Source organism: Gymnogyps californianus, chromosome Z (assembly GCF_018139145.2).
Source record: "Gymnogyps californianus isolate 813 chromosome Z, ASM1813914v2, whole genome shotgun sequence".
Classification (NCBI taxonomy): domain Eukaryota; kingdom Metazoa; phylum Chordata; class Aves; order Accipitriformes; family Cathartidae; genus Gymnogyps; species Gymnogyps californianus.
In genome coordinates, this window is record NC_059500.1 from 81,663,190 (window position 1) to 81,679,560 (window position 16,371).

The following is a 16,371-nucleotide window of genomic DNA, read 5'->3' on the forward strand; positions in this document are numbered from 1 at the left end:
TTTTGCTTCGGTGGCGCAGTGTATAGACCACAGTGATATGGATCATGGCAAAAAATGCTCGTTGACTTATTAACTATTGCCTGCGATCTTAGGGTGTTGCAAAACTTCATGCACTTGGAAGGTCTCCAACGGGAAGTGCCAAGGGCTGAGCGATGAGAAAGTTCTCCTAGCGCCTCTGGATCTGCCCACGTTGAAAGAAAAGAGAAGCCACCTCTTGTTTGTAAGGTTATGAAGTTATCACTCTGTAAATAAGGGGGTTTATCGCTGTGGGACTGTCCCAACCCCTGGGAGTTTGCATGAGCTGGAGCTCCTATGGGCTGAAACCCCAGTCCACCCAAGAGGAGAAGATTTGTCGAGGCCTGGTTCTGGGGGATTGCACAAATGCACATGGAAAACACACAATCTTTTGTTAATAATAAGGGTGAAAAGAAAATATTCTTGGATACAGCCCTTACCTCCTGCTGTGAGCGATGCTGAGGTTCGAGATGAGCACACCCAGCCAGAGGAGGCTGTACCAACGCTGGGGATTGCACAGAGGTTCAACAGACCCTCCAGCTTAGAGGGTGACCTGGGCTCTGGTCCCAAACTCCCTGATGTCCTATGGGCTCTGTTCATAGGTCACCTTAAAAATTCACCGAGGAGGTCCCTATTCTGCCTGCAGGTCTCTTCCTCGTGACACCGTCCACCACGATGGCGTGATGGGGAGGTGTTGAGGGTGGGCGGTGAACAAAGGGTCCTCCTGCCATCTCGCCTGCCCACTTCATCTCGGCTGGAGAGGCATGGTCAAACGGCACATCGAGGTGCACAAGTCGGGGGTGGTAGGCTTTGAAGGGGACAAGAGACGGGGAAAACCAGACTGGGGAACATGAAAAATGTAGAGGAAAAGTATACTTTAAAGAAATGCGAGGTCCCAGAGGGACTGAAATAGCTTGAGTTACAAATATTCCCATAGCAACCTCGTAACACTCTAAGTCTCAGCTAAAGCAATTCTTCCCTCACCCCCAAACTAGCACAAGCCAAGGAAAATGTAGGAAAAGCTTTTCAGAGCAGTGCAGCCCTTTCTCAGGATGAGCTTGGGCTACCTGGACAGACCGCAAACCAAATACCAGATGTGGTGCCTCCTGGTCGCAAGTGATGTGGGCAGTATTTATTCCCAATATTAGCTGAAAAAGGCTCCCTTTTCCAGGAGAAAGCAAACCCAGGTCACCAACACTATTGATTTTAATGATTCTGTAAATATTCTGCATTTAAGGACTCCAAGCAATGGTGTGGTTATATCTATATTTACTGGATAAATGTATTTATTTATGGATGGGATGCTTTACTGCTGACAGTAAGGTTTGTTTTTAAGCCTGACCGGGGTAGAGGAAATACATACAAATAAACAATAAACCTAAACAACACTAAAATAACATCAGTTAAAACAATTAGAGTTACTTCCACTCGTGAAGTATTGTTCCATTTTGCTATAACATGGGAAAAAACTCCGTTTCCTAAGTCAGCTTGTAACTGATTTTGGATTTGCGGATTCTTGTTAACAAAAGGGGATTTCTTTTGTCTGTTATTTATACTCTTCCTATGGCACCGCGTGTCCGTGTCGGTGTGTCTGGAGCACCCCGTTTGAATGCAGCAGCGTTCCCAGCCTGTCCCCATCTCAGTGGCTTAGCCGGGGCTTGGTGGCACTGGCTGGGCTTTTCTTCCTGCCCATCCTGGTTGCACCGATGTGCACGTGTGTGTTTGCAGAGGCAGTTCCTCCTAGGAGACTTTGTCCTGGATTTTAAAGTTTTATTATCTCTGAATTATGTATAATTCAGGAGCTTAGGGGCCGAGAGTTAAAAATAGACCCCGGAAAACTCGCTGTCAGTAATCAGCAGAAGGCATTGAGGAAGGTTCAGGGTACGTTTCACTTGGGATGCTTTGCCTAATTATTCTAATGCTTTAATTGCATTTGCATCCTTCACCCCGCACGGGGAGTTTCACGCTGTGTTGTTCTGCCATTCTGCGTGTCTTTTGTTTCATCCCCGAGCTGGCTGCAGAGGGATGAGGTGGGACAGCTTAGCTGCCACCAAGTATTTAATGCCACCAAGTATTTAATGCCATTTTAAATGCTGTCTTCCCTCTAGCTGGGTGTCCGCTGTCTGCCAGGAGTCGATAGCAAACGCCAAGGAAAGGCGGTGGGAAGATAAGGGTCTAAATGATCCTTCGGGTCTGGGACTGCATGTGTAGAGTCGGTAATTCGTTAAAACACCCACCATTTCGTGAGAGGGGCTGTATAGACCAGCATGAACGCTCAGCAAGCGGGAATCCAGGAGGTTGTGTCCTTGGGGCAACGTGGGAGGGCAGAGCCCTATAGGGAATAGCGCCGGTGTTTTTAATGATAACTAAAGAGCGGTGTTTAGCTGTGACAGTCATGATCACCGTCACAGCCATCACTCCTCTGTGCTCCCGCTCTTTCTTTGGGAAAAGAGTCTCCTCCAAGGTGCTCATCACCGAGGCACGCATGCTGCAGCTACGCGTTCAGCCTTTGCTGGCGATGTAAGATTTATGGTGTGCTCCCCAAAGATGCAGTTAATCAGGAAATCCTCCAAACCGGGACATCTCCCAAGAAGCAACTTCCTATGCCTCCCATGTGAGGCATATTGCGCCATGCCATGATTCATCGGGCAAGCACGTCCTACTGTCAAGGTCCCACGGAGCATCCCTCCTCTGCCGTGGGGCTTGTCGGATCAGCGGTGGCAAAGCCGGAGGAGTTTTGCTCCTTTTCCAGCTCCTGGGTGGCTGGAAACTAAGTCCTCTTTGCCAACCCTATAGTTTGATTTAGCCCTGGCTTCAATGATTGAGGTTGAAGAAAGCATCCTTGGAGGTGGCCAGGACCCATGTGTGCTGTGTTGTGGGTGAGGAGTGATGGGAGAGCCACAACCATGAAGCGCTGTAAGGATTTACCTGCCTTTTATCTTAGGTGAGGATTATGTTGTAAAATCATTGCACTTTCTGTTCCATTGGTGTTGAGCACCGATTGATTTCTTATACAAAAGCAACTATTATTATAAGCACCTTCCAGGAAAAATGAATAGCTTGCAATTTGAAGGAACAGATTTATCACTTAAATTTTAACGGAGAGGAAATCATTTCCAGGCGGCTTCCTGACATTGTTTGGTATTCTTCCATGGCTTCCAAAGCAGGTCAAGGCTTTGGTTTGTGCTTCAGCCCTCTCCTTTCAAGAGGTAAAAAATTCCCCACTTGTAAGAGAGGAGAGTGGGTGGCAGGCCAGCACCGTGGGAGTTCCTGCAAGGGGAAGAGGCAACGGCAAGTAGCCTCCAAGGAGATGGCTCTACTGGAAGTGCCCACAGGACTTACGTGTGTTGATAAATGCTGGCCTGGGGTGGGTAGAGGTGATGGGGATGATGCTGGCGGGGAGGTAGTGGCACCTTTGCCAAGTTTTTCATGTGCAATTGGATGGCTGGGGTGGTTGTACTGAGCATTGGCACATTCAACCCCATAGCCATCAGGAGAGTGGGACCGGCACAATAGAAGTTAAATATATCTGCAGCTCTGTGCTGTGCTGTCCTGGACTTTCCTGCCACGGATAATCCATCCTATAGGCAGATGAAAGCCTTATCGCGGGGTGCTGCAAGTCGTTGGGTTGGTTTCTGCGGATCATTTCTGGAACCACAATATATTTCTTTTTTTACGCTCCCTCCAACCTCGGTCTTTCTGTTGTCGCCTTTGCGCAGGCAGATGGGGCATCTTTGGGGCTGCCGTGAACCCAGCCCCACCTCACCCATCCCACTTCCCCAGAAAATAAATCCCACCCTGAACTTTGTGTGCAATAAAACCAAGCGAAACTCCCAGTGCCTACCGCAGGCCTAATAACCTGTTTGTTCAGTTCAGGCCTTCTGCAACCATTTGTTTAAGATAAGCAAGGGCGGAGATGTTTCTTGAGGGCACAAAAGGCTCTTGAGATAAAGCTCATGCAGACTGATCCTGTGATACGGCCGGATCATTTCTTTTCCTTCTCTCATCACCCCAGCATTGTTTTTTTCCATCAGTCCAGTTGCTTTTCTCAACCTTGCGTTCACTCTCAGGGTTTCAGTGTTGCTATTTCCCATTCAGGCGTCTTCGCCTGCTTGACCATCACGGTCTGGGAGCGTTTCTGCTGCATGGGCAACGTCTACGGAACAGGCTGAATGAGTGGGTATGAATGAAGATGGTCACTTTGTGGGGCAAAGTTTCACATCTAACAGTCAGGCTACGTTAAGCAGACATGAAGACCATACGGACGAAGCAACGAACCCCAACCTCTCATAACACCAGGTCTTTGTGAAACACCCATGAATTTGGCCACCCCAGGCAACAGTTGCACTTGAGAAGTGCAGATGTGGAGGAGAGGGAGGGAGGGTGCAGGTTGGTCCCAAATAGGACCATCCCTTTTATAAGGCAGTTGTTGTCGGATGCCGAAGGAGTCCCTAGGGTTTGCTACCTAAGGGTGGTCGCAGAAGGACCAGCAGCAGCAAAAAACCCTGCCTCGGTTCTGCTTATCTCCTTGTGATTTGCCGTGTGATTTACCGTCACCAGTAAAAGAGGCAAAGCTGGTGCCTTCCTCCAACTTCTTCAGCTGATGGTGCTGCAGAGGAGGCGTGAGAAAAACAATAGCAAAGCTCCTGCTCGTAGCAGGGTAGCTCTAAACCCAACCATTTCCTTCCTCTGGTCCTGCCCCTCTTCCTCGTACCCCTCCCAGGCCAGTACCCCGCAGGTTACTGGGCTGAGATGTGGGGTGGGATGGCTCAGGAGAGGGACGTTGCTGAGGAGGAGCAGGTATCGGTGGGGAGAGAGGCAGAGGCTCTTGGATTGCTGCAGATTGCCAACAAGATCTTGAAAGCTTTTTATTTGTTCTTTCATTAAACTTTGATGTAAATGGGTCTGGGGCAGCGGAGAGGCAGCTGCCGGCTTTCTGGATTCCCACGGGCAGGTGGATGGGGTTGAGGGTTGGGCAGACACCTTCATTAGGAAGGTAAAGCACAAAAAGAGTGGACGTGGGTGTCAAACCTGCTCCTCTCTGCCATCTGTTTGCAGCAATTTTGGTAGATGACAGATTTCCCTTGGCGTATGCTAGCTGGCCATATGACAGTCACCTAAGCTTGCCAGACATCGCCTTCCCTTCTCCAAGAGCTGCTTTCCCCGAAACATCTAAAAATGAATATGCACATCACAACATAGCTGATCTCTAGGGGACTGGCCTGGAGAGCAGACCAGTCCTGAACGCCCTTTCTTTTCCAGAGCTATTGGCCTTTCTTGTTAGAGCGTGCGTGTTTATGATTTAAACTTGACTTACACGTACATGCATTAGAAGTCCCATGGGCTTCTCAGGTTCTGCTCCAAGCTTCCCACCATGTAAACCTCAGAGCGTTTGGCTCCAAAATGGAAAATGACCCCTATTAGCGATCCTTCCTGAGACCATGGGCTCCTTGTTCTTTGCTTTTCCCACACCCCTCGCTTCCAGAAGCAGCAGCACTGAAATGTTGGGTTTGTTACATTCTCCTCCAGCCACCTGCGAATAAATATCAAAATAAAACCGATGTGGGAGAGAAACCAAATGTGATTTTGCTGCCCACTGAGAAGTTGCAAACCTGCCTGTGAAAACCATGAGCACCTGGGCTTGATGGTGTCTTCTGGCACAAGCAGGAGCAAAAACCATCCCTCTTGTGCAGGTCTTCTTGTAGACCCATTGCGGAGCAGAGGGTGGTCTTCTGCCTTGCAAGACATTTCCCTTTGGCTCTGTTCAGGGATTTCAGCTTCATAAAGAGTGTGTCCACTGAAAAATGGAAGAGCTGCATTTCAGATCCATGTTGTCCTCAGCGAGCCAGCTCTATTGAAGGCACTTCCATTGCTGTCCTGCATGACCCGTGGCAGGGAGCAGCCTCCAGACAAACCCAAGAGCCATGTCATCAAGGTGCTCACCGTGCCCTTGGGACTCTGGCCCGTCCCCACCCACGCAGCACCCTCGGTCTTCTCCAGCCACTCCGCTCTTCTTGCAAGTTGCTGATATTTCCTTTTACATCAGCTTGCTGCACAAAAAAAAGTCGACTTTTCTCCCTTCCAAATTTAGCTCTGTTTAGGTACCAAACAAGAGTAGGGATCAGTGACTGGTTTTTTCCAAAACATTGTCTCATGGCTAGGACTAAGGAAGGGAACTGCTTGGCTGGAGAAGGGAGATGTTTGATTTTCCTGATGGGGACACAAAGTTCTCCTCTGTTCAGGCACAGGCAGTGTCCAGGAGTGCTCCTTGGATTAGGAGCCTTATTCCCGTGTAATTAGTCCATCCCTCACGCTGATGCTGTCTGCTGCTGGTGGGCAGAGGTCTGAGGAAGCACAGGGATGCTCTGCAAGGAGGACATGCAGCAGTGCACCACTGTATGTATGGTTTCTAGTTGGAAAGAGGAGAAAGGCAGCTTCTGAGACTTTAACGAAGGCTTTGCGTTGAGGAAATCGGTGCTTTAGGTCCTTGTGTTCTGCAGAGATAGTTTCATTTTTCCAGGGTAATTGTATTTGCACATGTGTCTGCAATGCAGCTTAAATTCTTAAAAATACCCCAAGTTTAGCCTGCTGTGGTAGTACAACATTTGGAAACAGCCTCACAGAGTATTGTATTATTTTTAGCCTGATTTCCTAAACTAGCACCGCTGATGTGATTGGGCCGTGTGTGTCTGCTCCCTCCCTTCCTTTTCTCATTCGGTTTGGTACCCATTGGCCAATTTCAAGCAAATTTTCAGAGGAACAGAGATCTCAGAGATATTAAGCTCCTCCTCTGCATTCAGTGAAAATAAGTGATTGGGAAAATAAGTGATGAGGAAGACTCAAACCACAGCCCTCAGTAATGAAGAAGGTTCAGTATGATTTTAAGCTGTTAGACATCAAAGATGCCACCCAGAATTAACCATGAGGTGTTTGGCTGCAGGAGAAGCCCAAGTCAGACCTGGTTAACTAGGTGATAACCCAACCACAGCCCCAAGAGAGCAGGTTGCCAGCTTTCCCTACTCCCAAACTACCTCTTATTAGTCAAAGATGGGCTATGTTTGAGCGGTGAGGTGAGATCTAGGGAGCATGAGGCGAGCTCTTTCTGGTGCTGGGTGCAGGGACGTGAGCAGAGGACCACAGAACAATGTGCATCGCCGAGCAGATCCTCACTGGATGAGCAGATCTGCAGGAAAGCTAAGGCAACTTCATGTAACGATGGCCCCTGTACCATTGCTGTGAGGGATCACGTAGGATGCTGTGGCTGGTGTGGCAGCTCTGGATGTTAAGGGTGTTTTAGTGGAAGAGAAGGATAATTTGGTCACCGAGAGTGGGTACTACTCTTGAACATGTTTTCTAATGCCTGGGCTAAACCGTATGATCGTGGCACATCCGATTTTCTCTGGAAGAGTTGAAAGTGAAGAAGAAAGTTAAAAGGGAAACTGCCTTCTCAGGAAGCACACTTCAAGACTGCAGCCAAAGCAAGGTTCAGATGGAGACATGCAAGCCAGCAGCAGGACTTACCCAAGGGCTTGGTGAGTTCTTCATTGCCCGAAGTCTCGAAGAGCGAAGGTCTCCTAAGTGGAAGGCTCCAGCTGCCACGGGAGCTGTAGGGTTGTTGCAGTAGCAGTTTCTCCAGGCTCTTTGCAGATGGCCAGGATGGATGGTCACGATGAACCCTGTTGGTCTTGGACTTGGGGATGCCTTCTGTGGTCTGCAAGCCTAAATTCATTACCATCCCCAGCAATCTTTCTCCTCCGTTACATCTTTCACCAGAGGAACTCAAAATATTACTATCTCTCTCAGTAACCGCTACTAAAATTAACTGTCATTTTTAAGGCTCTTCACGCAGAGAAAGAGGGACTTTTTTTTGAGGTCGGTGTGTTATGTTGTCATGCCAATGTGACAAAGCTGCTGCTCGATGAGACGCATTCCCACCCAGCCCTTGCCCTTGCCCAGGCTGCTCCGTCGTGGCCCCTCGCGCGTGGTGATTCACCAGCAGCGGCTGGAGCTCCGAGGCTAAGATAGATTGTGATGGAAATAAAAGGAGCAACTTTTACAGGGCTTTTATTGCCAGCTGGGGAAGTACAATACTGCATAAATAAAATTCATTATGGTTATGACAGCTCTGTGGTCCCTGGAAAATAAATAATACTTTGCACTTACATAGTGCTTTTCGTCCAGGAACCTCAGAGCTCTTTGCTCACATTAACGAAGCCTCAGGATGCCCATAGTAGGACGGTAAATACAGCGTCCCCCTTTTCAGATGAACATACCAAGTCAGAGAGTCGGCACCTTCAGTGGAGAGAGGACAAGACAGCAGCCTGAGTTACACCCAGCTCTTCCACTGACATGGCTGGGGCAAATCATTTCATGTCCTGGTCATCTCAGTTGTTTCTAGTAGGTGGATGCCACCTGTCCCTACCTCAGGGGTGGCATGGGTTGACTAGCTCACAGTGGTTGCCCAAGCACAGCAAGATGCTCGTGACAAAGTCGTCGACTTGCTAACGGCATGGGGGCACAGCCCCAACAGACCAGCCAGCTGTGGCTCATGTTTACTTACTCCAGTATCCTCAGAATGCTGCCGAGCATCGTCCCCATACAGACATTTTTACAGCTCAGTTTTAGATAAATAAATAAATCCGAAGGAGACAACCCACTGAAAGTGGATGGTTTAGGTGCACCAGTATCAGCAGTGTCGTGTGTGAAGTCGGTGAATTCCCTGTAGATGGTGTATACTGGGCTCCATCCATATGTGGTCCAGTTATTTATCCTGTGTGGTTTCTCCCGTGCGGAAATTGCAGATAACTTCATTCCCTGCTTATTGCAGTGGCCCTGAGAGGGTACAACAAGTCAGTGGATTTCCAGACCTGCTTCGATAGCGTCTGAGATGTTGTAAGGATGTTTGGATGGGAACTGTTTCTTTCATCATGCTCACATGTTGGGTGTACAGCTCTGTCTCACTCTGACCCCTTCCACGTTGATGCGTCCTGTATCGTGGGGCTGATCGCTGCTTTTCCCTCTGTTTTACAGGGTTACCATCCGTTGCCTCATGAAGCTGAAATCGCACACACCAAAAAACTGTTCAGAAGGAGGAGAAACGACCGGAGGTAGGTGAAACCTCCTTAATGTTTTTTTTAATCTTCTCTTCTCCATTGCATATCTTCCCCCACTGTCTCATGGAGTGTCTTTGGACAATGCTGCTGTTTAGCAGCTGCCAGTGTTGGGTTAATGTATAAACCCTTATTTGAGCACTAACGTCCTGAAAATACAGTCTGTCCATCCCCCTGGTTTGTCTTTTAAATCCGGAGTATGTGCTATATTGCTCCAGGAGTATCTTAAGGACCTCCTCTTCCCCTTATACTTATTCCAGCATAGCCAGATCCCCCCACTTGTATTAGAAGAGGCAGCTGGCAAGGTATTATCTGTAAAAGCTTTGAGTCCTTGCGCCTTGCTTCCTCTCTTCCTATTGAAAAGCAAAATTTGCTGACTTTCAGGGTCGCCTGCAAAGTGGGTATGGTTGCAAGGGGTTTGCAGCAAGCATCGGATGCCTGTCTGCGTGAAGGAGGGGATGTGTTAAATAGGCAGCTCAGTTCCTGTGGCATTGGTGATTTCAATCCATTGAGTTAATTTAATTGGGTCAATTGGATATTTAATTGTGTAAATTGCATATTTAATTATATGAGGGCATCTAGAGTCCTTGATAGGAATCGTGACTATGGTTAAACATGAAAATAAGCAGGGAATAAGGGAGTTAGTTGTACATGCAGCTTTATTTCTTCCGGTGTGTTCTGCTGTGACTGAGACAACACAACCAGGGCAATAAAGCATTTCTAAAACCAGGAGTTTGCAAGGTTAATGTTATTTAACAAGAGAAAAAGTGGCCAATGTTTTCTCCTAGAGTGATCTGAAATCTGTGTCTGAGCTGTGATGCCTCGCAGGGGGATTTTTGGGAGTCCTACAGACACCTGTAATAGTTGTTGGAGTGTGTTATCAAATCTCCCCATCGCTTCTCGACTCGTGAACAGCCATGATGTAGTTAATTCTGTGCTTGGTTTGGTTTTCCCAAATTTTACCGAGCGACCAAAAAACAGCTGAAAAGAGTTTGCTCAGGCATCCTAGAAACATTCTTCTGTGGGCAGGGCAGTTCGGCAGCAGCAAGCTCTGTTTTCTCTCCCCTTTGGGGCTCCCTCCTTTTTTCCTGTATGCAATTTAAAAGACAATTTCATCTTGTCATTTAGGGGGGAAAAAAATAAGAAGGGCTTGTTTCAGCTGGGTTGCAGCCCTGTGATCACCGAAACGTGGTTAAAACCACGATGAAGTCTGCTTGTGTTGCAAAAGAGAGCTGGGTGGGCTTCCTCGCAGTGCTGGGCTGGGCTCCCCGAGAAATCGCAGCGGAGGCTGGAGCATCCTGCTCCCATCCCGGCTCACCGAGCGGGTCTTCCTCCGCCATCTGAAGAGCGCATGATGCTGCGGGAGAGGAGATCTGCAGAGCCAAGGGGTCTCCTGCCTGAAGCCCCATGCCCAAAGCTGCGCTGGACCGAAGCCACGCAACTGCGTGTTGGTTCTTCCCTCCCATCCAAAAACCAGCCGGTCCGAGGGATCACGCCAGACCTGTGTTTCTATTTCTTTTTTTTTTCTGGTACCTTCAGATAAACCATCAGCAGACAGAAGCATTCAGCCCCGCAGGGCATCCCTGCACAGATGGCAAGGGGAGATAGCAAAAGAAACTGCCTTGGGCTGGGGTTGGAAGATCTCGGGGTGAGATACAGCCCAGACTAAGTAGCACTGGGATAATATCCCAGGAGGAGAGACAGAAGCCTTAAAACCCAGCTGATATGGCATCATGCGGGAGGAGACATGGGACCATTTCAGCCCTAAGCAGTCACAAATGAAATAAAATGGAAAGAGCAGAGGGGATGCGGTCCTGCCTGAGTCCTGCACGGACATCCATGGTGGTGTCCAAGCTTAGACAGAAAAACATACTGATTTTAATTGCAAAAAGCTAAGAAGCCCAAGTTGAGGCAGTGGACTGAAACAGCAGTCTCTTAAATAATTATTTAAGCTGAAAAGGCATGGTCCCATCCCCTAGACTTCAGCTGGGGACCTCAGCAGCCCCCCTCTCCCTGCGCCACATGATTTGATGCTGGGGGTTTTCAGGGTCCCCTTGCCTCTGCAATGCTTTTGGGACTAGGAGCGGAGTTTTAGTCCTTCTAGTGCCACTTGAGATGCCCCTAGAGAGCACTCGCTCCTTAAAATTGATTTCTAGCAGTAAGTGAGGTCTCAGACTGGTTATTTTATGAGATAGAAATAAGGAAAAAAAAGGGTAGAAATAGGGGAAAAAAGGGTAATAGGAAAAAAAACCCAGACTGTATTGGAGCACAAACAGGTTACAAAGCTGTTCACACTTTATTGCAGTGCTATTATCTTAATATCCCAGGCATCATTCTGGGCGAGAAAAGCTTCATTTCGGAGCTCGTGGAGCCACACAGGTGGTATAAACATCCTTCAGGATGAGATTTCATCGCCAGCAAAACAGTCGGAGTTACGGGCTTTTTGATTTAAACCTCATCTGGATATGGAGAGGCTCAAAATTGCAAGACCGTGGATGGGGCATTGGAGGCAGCGAGGCTTGGGAGAGGCTGAGCGGGGCCATTTGGTGTTGCGTGGGTTGGGAGGGGGTTAGGAAGCAGCTCTGGATGCCTGGACCCAAGGGAAGAAGAGCTGGTTTCTTAGAAAGGGGTTGGTAGCAGCCAAGGATGGGAGTAGGGTTGACATGCAATGGATTTGCAAGAAGAAAAGAGGTTGTCCTGTTCCGTTGGGTTAGAAGCAGGTGTGGCCCCAAAGCCCTGGCGCAGTTGGGTCTGGTTTTCATCGGGCAGCTTTTCCCCTTCTCCTGAAGGTGGTGAGAACTTGGCACCAAGCAGCGCTCCAGACCCCAGGAGCAATGCCTATCCCTGGTGCACCGGCTCTCCCTGCCCAGGACCTGCCTCATCCAAGAAGGATGACACATCCCAGGTGACCATGGTGGGCATTCCTCCTGCCCTGTGCAGGAGTCACCGCTCGCAAGTGGACCTCCAGCTTGGGTCGAGGAGTCAACCCCCAGGCTGATCTCTGCACGATGCACAGGTCCAGCTGGCCTTCCCTGGTTGTAGCTGAATTTCAGGTTGGCTGGTACTTTGTATAACACAGCTATTATAAAAGAGCTGATAAAGCACATTGGCGCCCAGAAATCTGCCTGTTTTTTTCCAGCGGGTCTTATAAACGATACCGATTCCCCCTGAGAGCGCATGCGGACTCCTCTCCCCTCCCTGACAGTGACATTCAGAAGGGGCCATGTCTTGGGCTAACGAAGCACCTTTTGTTTCTCATGCGAAACAACGCTGACGTCCGGCCATGCTGTAAATAGCGCCCGTCCCCGCTTCCTTCCCGTCACCTTTCCTCGGGAAATGCTGTCACTGCATTGCAGAGGAGTGCGGCTCACCTACCCCGAGGTCTCTGCCGTGCACCTTTCACTCCCTTGGGGAGAAACAACCCTATGGGCATGCAACCATAGCTTTCTCCTTGCATATACGATACTTTTTTACGTTCCACAAGTCATTTTTCCATGGGATTCATGCTTCATTTGTTGCGTAAGATAGATATGAAGAGCGAATTAGAGGTGTCATTAAAACAGGCTTCGACTTTCCCAGTTAAGGACCACTGTGGGTCTGTTGGGCACATTTTCGGTAACAGCAATCAACATCAGAGCCACATCTGGTGGAGGGTTTGGTTGCACAAGGTGTTGTAAAAGCTTACAGGAGGTGGTGAGGTCCTTGCTGCGAAGAGCTTATGATCAGGGCAGGAGACCAGGGAGAGGTATCGCCCTCCCCACCTCACCCGGCAGAAGTCTCGTACCTGGTGTTTTCTCTGTTGGTTTAGACATACGAGGTGTAACTGCCACCTCCTGATGAGGGTGATGGAGAGCATCACCGCTTGACGGGATCATTGAAGGAGAGCAGCAGAGGCAAGTTTTTTCATAGACGTCCATGTGAGCGAGTGTTAAACACCAATGAGGGTTTTATTGTCCCAAACGCTAATCCGCTGTTCGCTGCCACACAAGACCCACCCTACCTAGATATCACCAAAGGCAACTTGGTTTGACCTCCCATAGGCAGCCACCTCTAGGGAAGGAGGGACTTTCCCTGGGCGGTGGCAGGACCTCTCCTGCCCTTCTCTCCTGCAAGCAGTCGAGAGAAAAAAAAATACTCTGGGATATGGGGCACAACGGACCCATTTCTCAAGTCCTCTCCTCCGACCCTTCCCAACCCAATGCCTCTCTGCTAGCGGAGCACAAGCTGGAGACGTAGTCTCCTTGGGCAGGTGGGCTCTGAGTTTGGCCCCTTGTTTTTCAAAAAGTTCCCAAAAACGCTGTTTCTTAAGTATCTATCGAAGCATTGCAAGTCAGCTTGGTGCTGCACAGGGTTTCTCCAGTTCCCGTGGCATCCTGGTATGATGTGTTTTGGGATGGAGGGTCCGCCTGGCCAAACCCCATGGCCTGGAAATGGATGCACAGAGGCTTGCACCAGCCTTGTAGGAGTGATAAGAAATGTTGCCAATTTAGACAGGATTTACAAGGAATATATGGAGTTGCAATGGATTAAGACAGATGAGTTTGTACCTATTTCTTGGTCTTCTGGTTAAGAGAGCGCTGAAATTGTCCTGCATCACCTAAGGAAGGGGACAGTTTTGCTGAGGACCAGGAAAAGGTTGCTGTGGAAGTCTTAAAAAGTTTGCGCTGTCATAATGACATTGGTTCAATCACATCTTGTTGGATTCAAAAGTCAAATCAGGATGAATACCTTACCAAAAGGAAATCCTCATGTGTGCGTAGGTGCTGGCTGGTATCTCACCGGGCTTTTGGTGGTCAGTCTATGGGCAAGGACAGGAGAGGATGACAGAGGGAGGCGCAGCCCCATGGCTTGGAGAGGATGGAATAAAAGCCTAGGAGTTAATCAATCCCCTTTTTCCAAAAGGCATCTGAATTCCTCTTTTCAATAGAAAAGGTGTGGATCCCTTGTTCTTCCTCCGTGCGCAGCCGGTGTGTCTCCAGGCTTTGAGATGACCAGAGCTACAAGGGGCTGCTCTGCCTGTCCCGGCCAGGGCTGTTGGGGACCACAGCCAGCCTCGGGTGAAGGACCTTTAGCTGTGGCTGAGCTTCGTGTCATCTCTTCCTTCTCCTGTTGGATGGGGGTTTAAGAGGAGTGTTTCTGCACCTGGGAAATACATCCTTCATGAAGTCCTTGCGTTGGCATAAGGAGATGGAGCAGAAGACTGCGTAGGTCCTCCTGGCTCATACCTGGAGAGAAGGGGTGGGAGCAAAGAGGCTCGTTTGCTTTCCCCATCTCCCTTTAGCGTGCCCCAAATACTTACGGCTTTTGACAACAGGATTACAGAAATGTCCCCAAGTTTTCTCTTGCGTTGTCCCAATTTGCTTCCTACCGTTAACTTGGCTTTACACTTAAATGATCAGGAAAAAACAGTCTGGATTTTTGTGTGTGTGTGTGTGTGTGTGTTGTTTTCTGTTTTTAATTAGATTCAGAGCTGGGGGAGGCAGAAATATCCTCCTTCCCCGGAGAGCCACGGGTGGCTGTCAGGACCGGTTTCCTCTTCCTGAAGCAGGAGGGTTGTGTAAGCCCCGCTGACCCCTCCTGCTCGCGCCCACGCCGAAAACTGGGTTAGCTGGGGTGAGCGCGCAGGGGCGGGCACCCCTGTCCTGACTCCCCGGTCAGAGTCCACGTTGCTGAAGGACCTCCCGGGGCCCATCCCAGCCCATCCACGTGGCCCCGGCCGGGGTCTCACACGGAGGCGAGTGTGGTCCTGTATAGGGACAGCCCAAAGGACGGTCACGGCGGGCTCGGGGCCAGGCAGGGAACGTCCCAGATCCGCCGGTGGCTCCGCCGAGGAGCGTAGGCAAGCTGTGATATATTTCTTTTCCCATTATATTTGATTTTACAGACCCTGAGGGACACTCAGCCACCTACAGTGATTAGTTCCACTGATTAAGCTGCTTTTCCTCTTGTGGCAAACTCCTTTTGTGAAGGATTTTCAACAGCCACGCTGCTCGGGACATTGTTCCTGTACAATTTCCTTTCAAAACACCATAAAGGGCACTCTACCACTTTACCCTGTCATAAAACATCACAGGAATCGGCTTTGCCCAGCTTGCTCCTTCAAGGGCAAGACCTCCTCATTCAGGGAGAAGGTATGAGGTCGGGTGGGAGCTGCAGGACTGCATGATGCTGGAGTGAGATGGAGCCATTAGCAAGGGGGATTTGAGATGAGATGAGATATAAAGCAAAAGTTTTCTGCTTTTTTTTTTTTTTTTTGCTATCTGTTAATATGAGGATCCAGGGTCACCCAGGGAAGTGAAGGATAAAATAAACTTGGAAGCCCAGAGAGGGAAACGCTGCTTCGCACATATCAGCTGGTTCAGCCTTGCCTGACAGAGGCTGGGAGCAGATGCAGATGCTCTCGAGGTACCTGGGGGTAAACGGCGCAGAGGGAGAAGGGATGTTTCTGCTGAAGAAACACGCTGCTGTGAAGAGCAAGCAGTTAAAACTGGCCATTTAATTAAGACTGGAAATCAGAGGAAGGTCTGCCTTGATTGCCTCCAAGGGAGTAACAGATGTAGGGAACCGGAGGGGGTTGCAGTGGCACAAGGTCCTTCCTCCCCATGTTCGTAGTTACTCCCATACCCTCTCGCGAGGCTCTCGGGTAGGTCCATACGAAGACCTGGTGTCGTTGGGACCTGGTTAGTCCATCAGCTGCTCTTTGGGCAAGGCGGTGATGGAGCAGGGCGGAGATGGTATCAGGAGGGGTCAAGCAGGAGCCCCCTTTGACCTGCAGAGCCGCGCTGGCCAGACACGCTGGCATCGCCCAGCCCCGCTGTCCTTCCTTCCAGGCGTCAAGGAGAAGGCTCTGCCAGGGGTCACGGCGCTGGCACCCTGCTCCCGGGAGGAGGTTGTTGAGAACAAAGCCTGCACCAGGCTCCCCGTTGAAGGAGCAGTCCTTGAATGATCAAAAAGCCGCCTCCTGACGACCCGCGGGCATCCGGCTGCGGGTGACTCAGCCACGGGTGGAGCTGCTGGGCGGCACTGCTGCTTCTCATCAAGAGGGACCTCCTGGAGCTGAGATCTGGAGGTGGTTTGGCTCTGTCAAGACCCCTTGCTGCCTTTGCACCACGCTCTGGGCTCAGCGAACAGGACACAGCATGGCATGGGGCTGTAATAGTCCAACACCATCCCTGTGCAGTAATCCCAGCCCCAGTACCTACAGGACACAGATGATCAAATAGCTTTGCAGAAGCCACCTGAAGTT

The 16,371-nt window shown here is 49.7% G+C and overlaps 1 protein-coding gene across 1 annotated transcript in view; it reads left to right on the plus strand.

Moving 5' to 3' along the window:
• Positions 1-16,371, plus strand: part of CTIF (cap binding complex dependent translation initiation factor) — a 112,155-nt gene that overhangs the window by 42,701 nt on the left and 53,083 nt on the right. Inside the window, exon 7 of the mRNA XM_050913322.1 lies at positions 9,046-9,122. Coding sequence (XP_050769279.1) covers positions 9,046-9,122 — 77 coding nt within the window. The remainder of the gene's footprint in view (positions 1-9,045; positions 9,123-16,371) is intronic.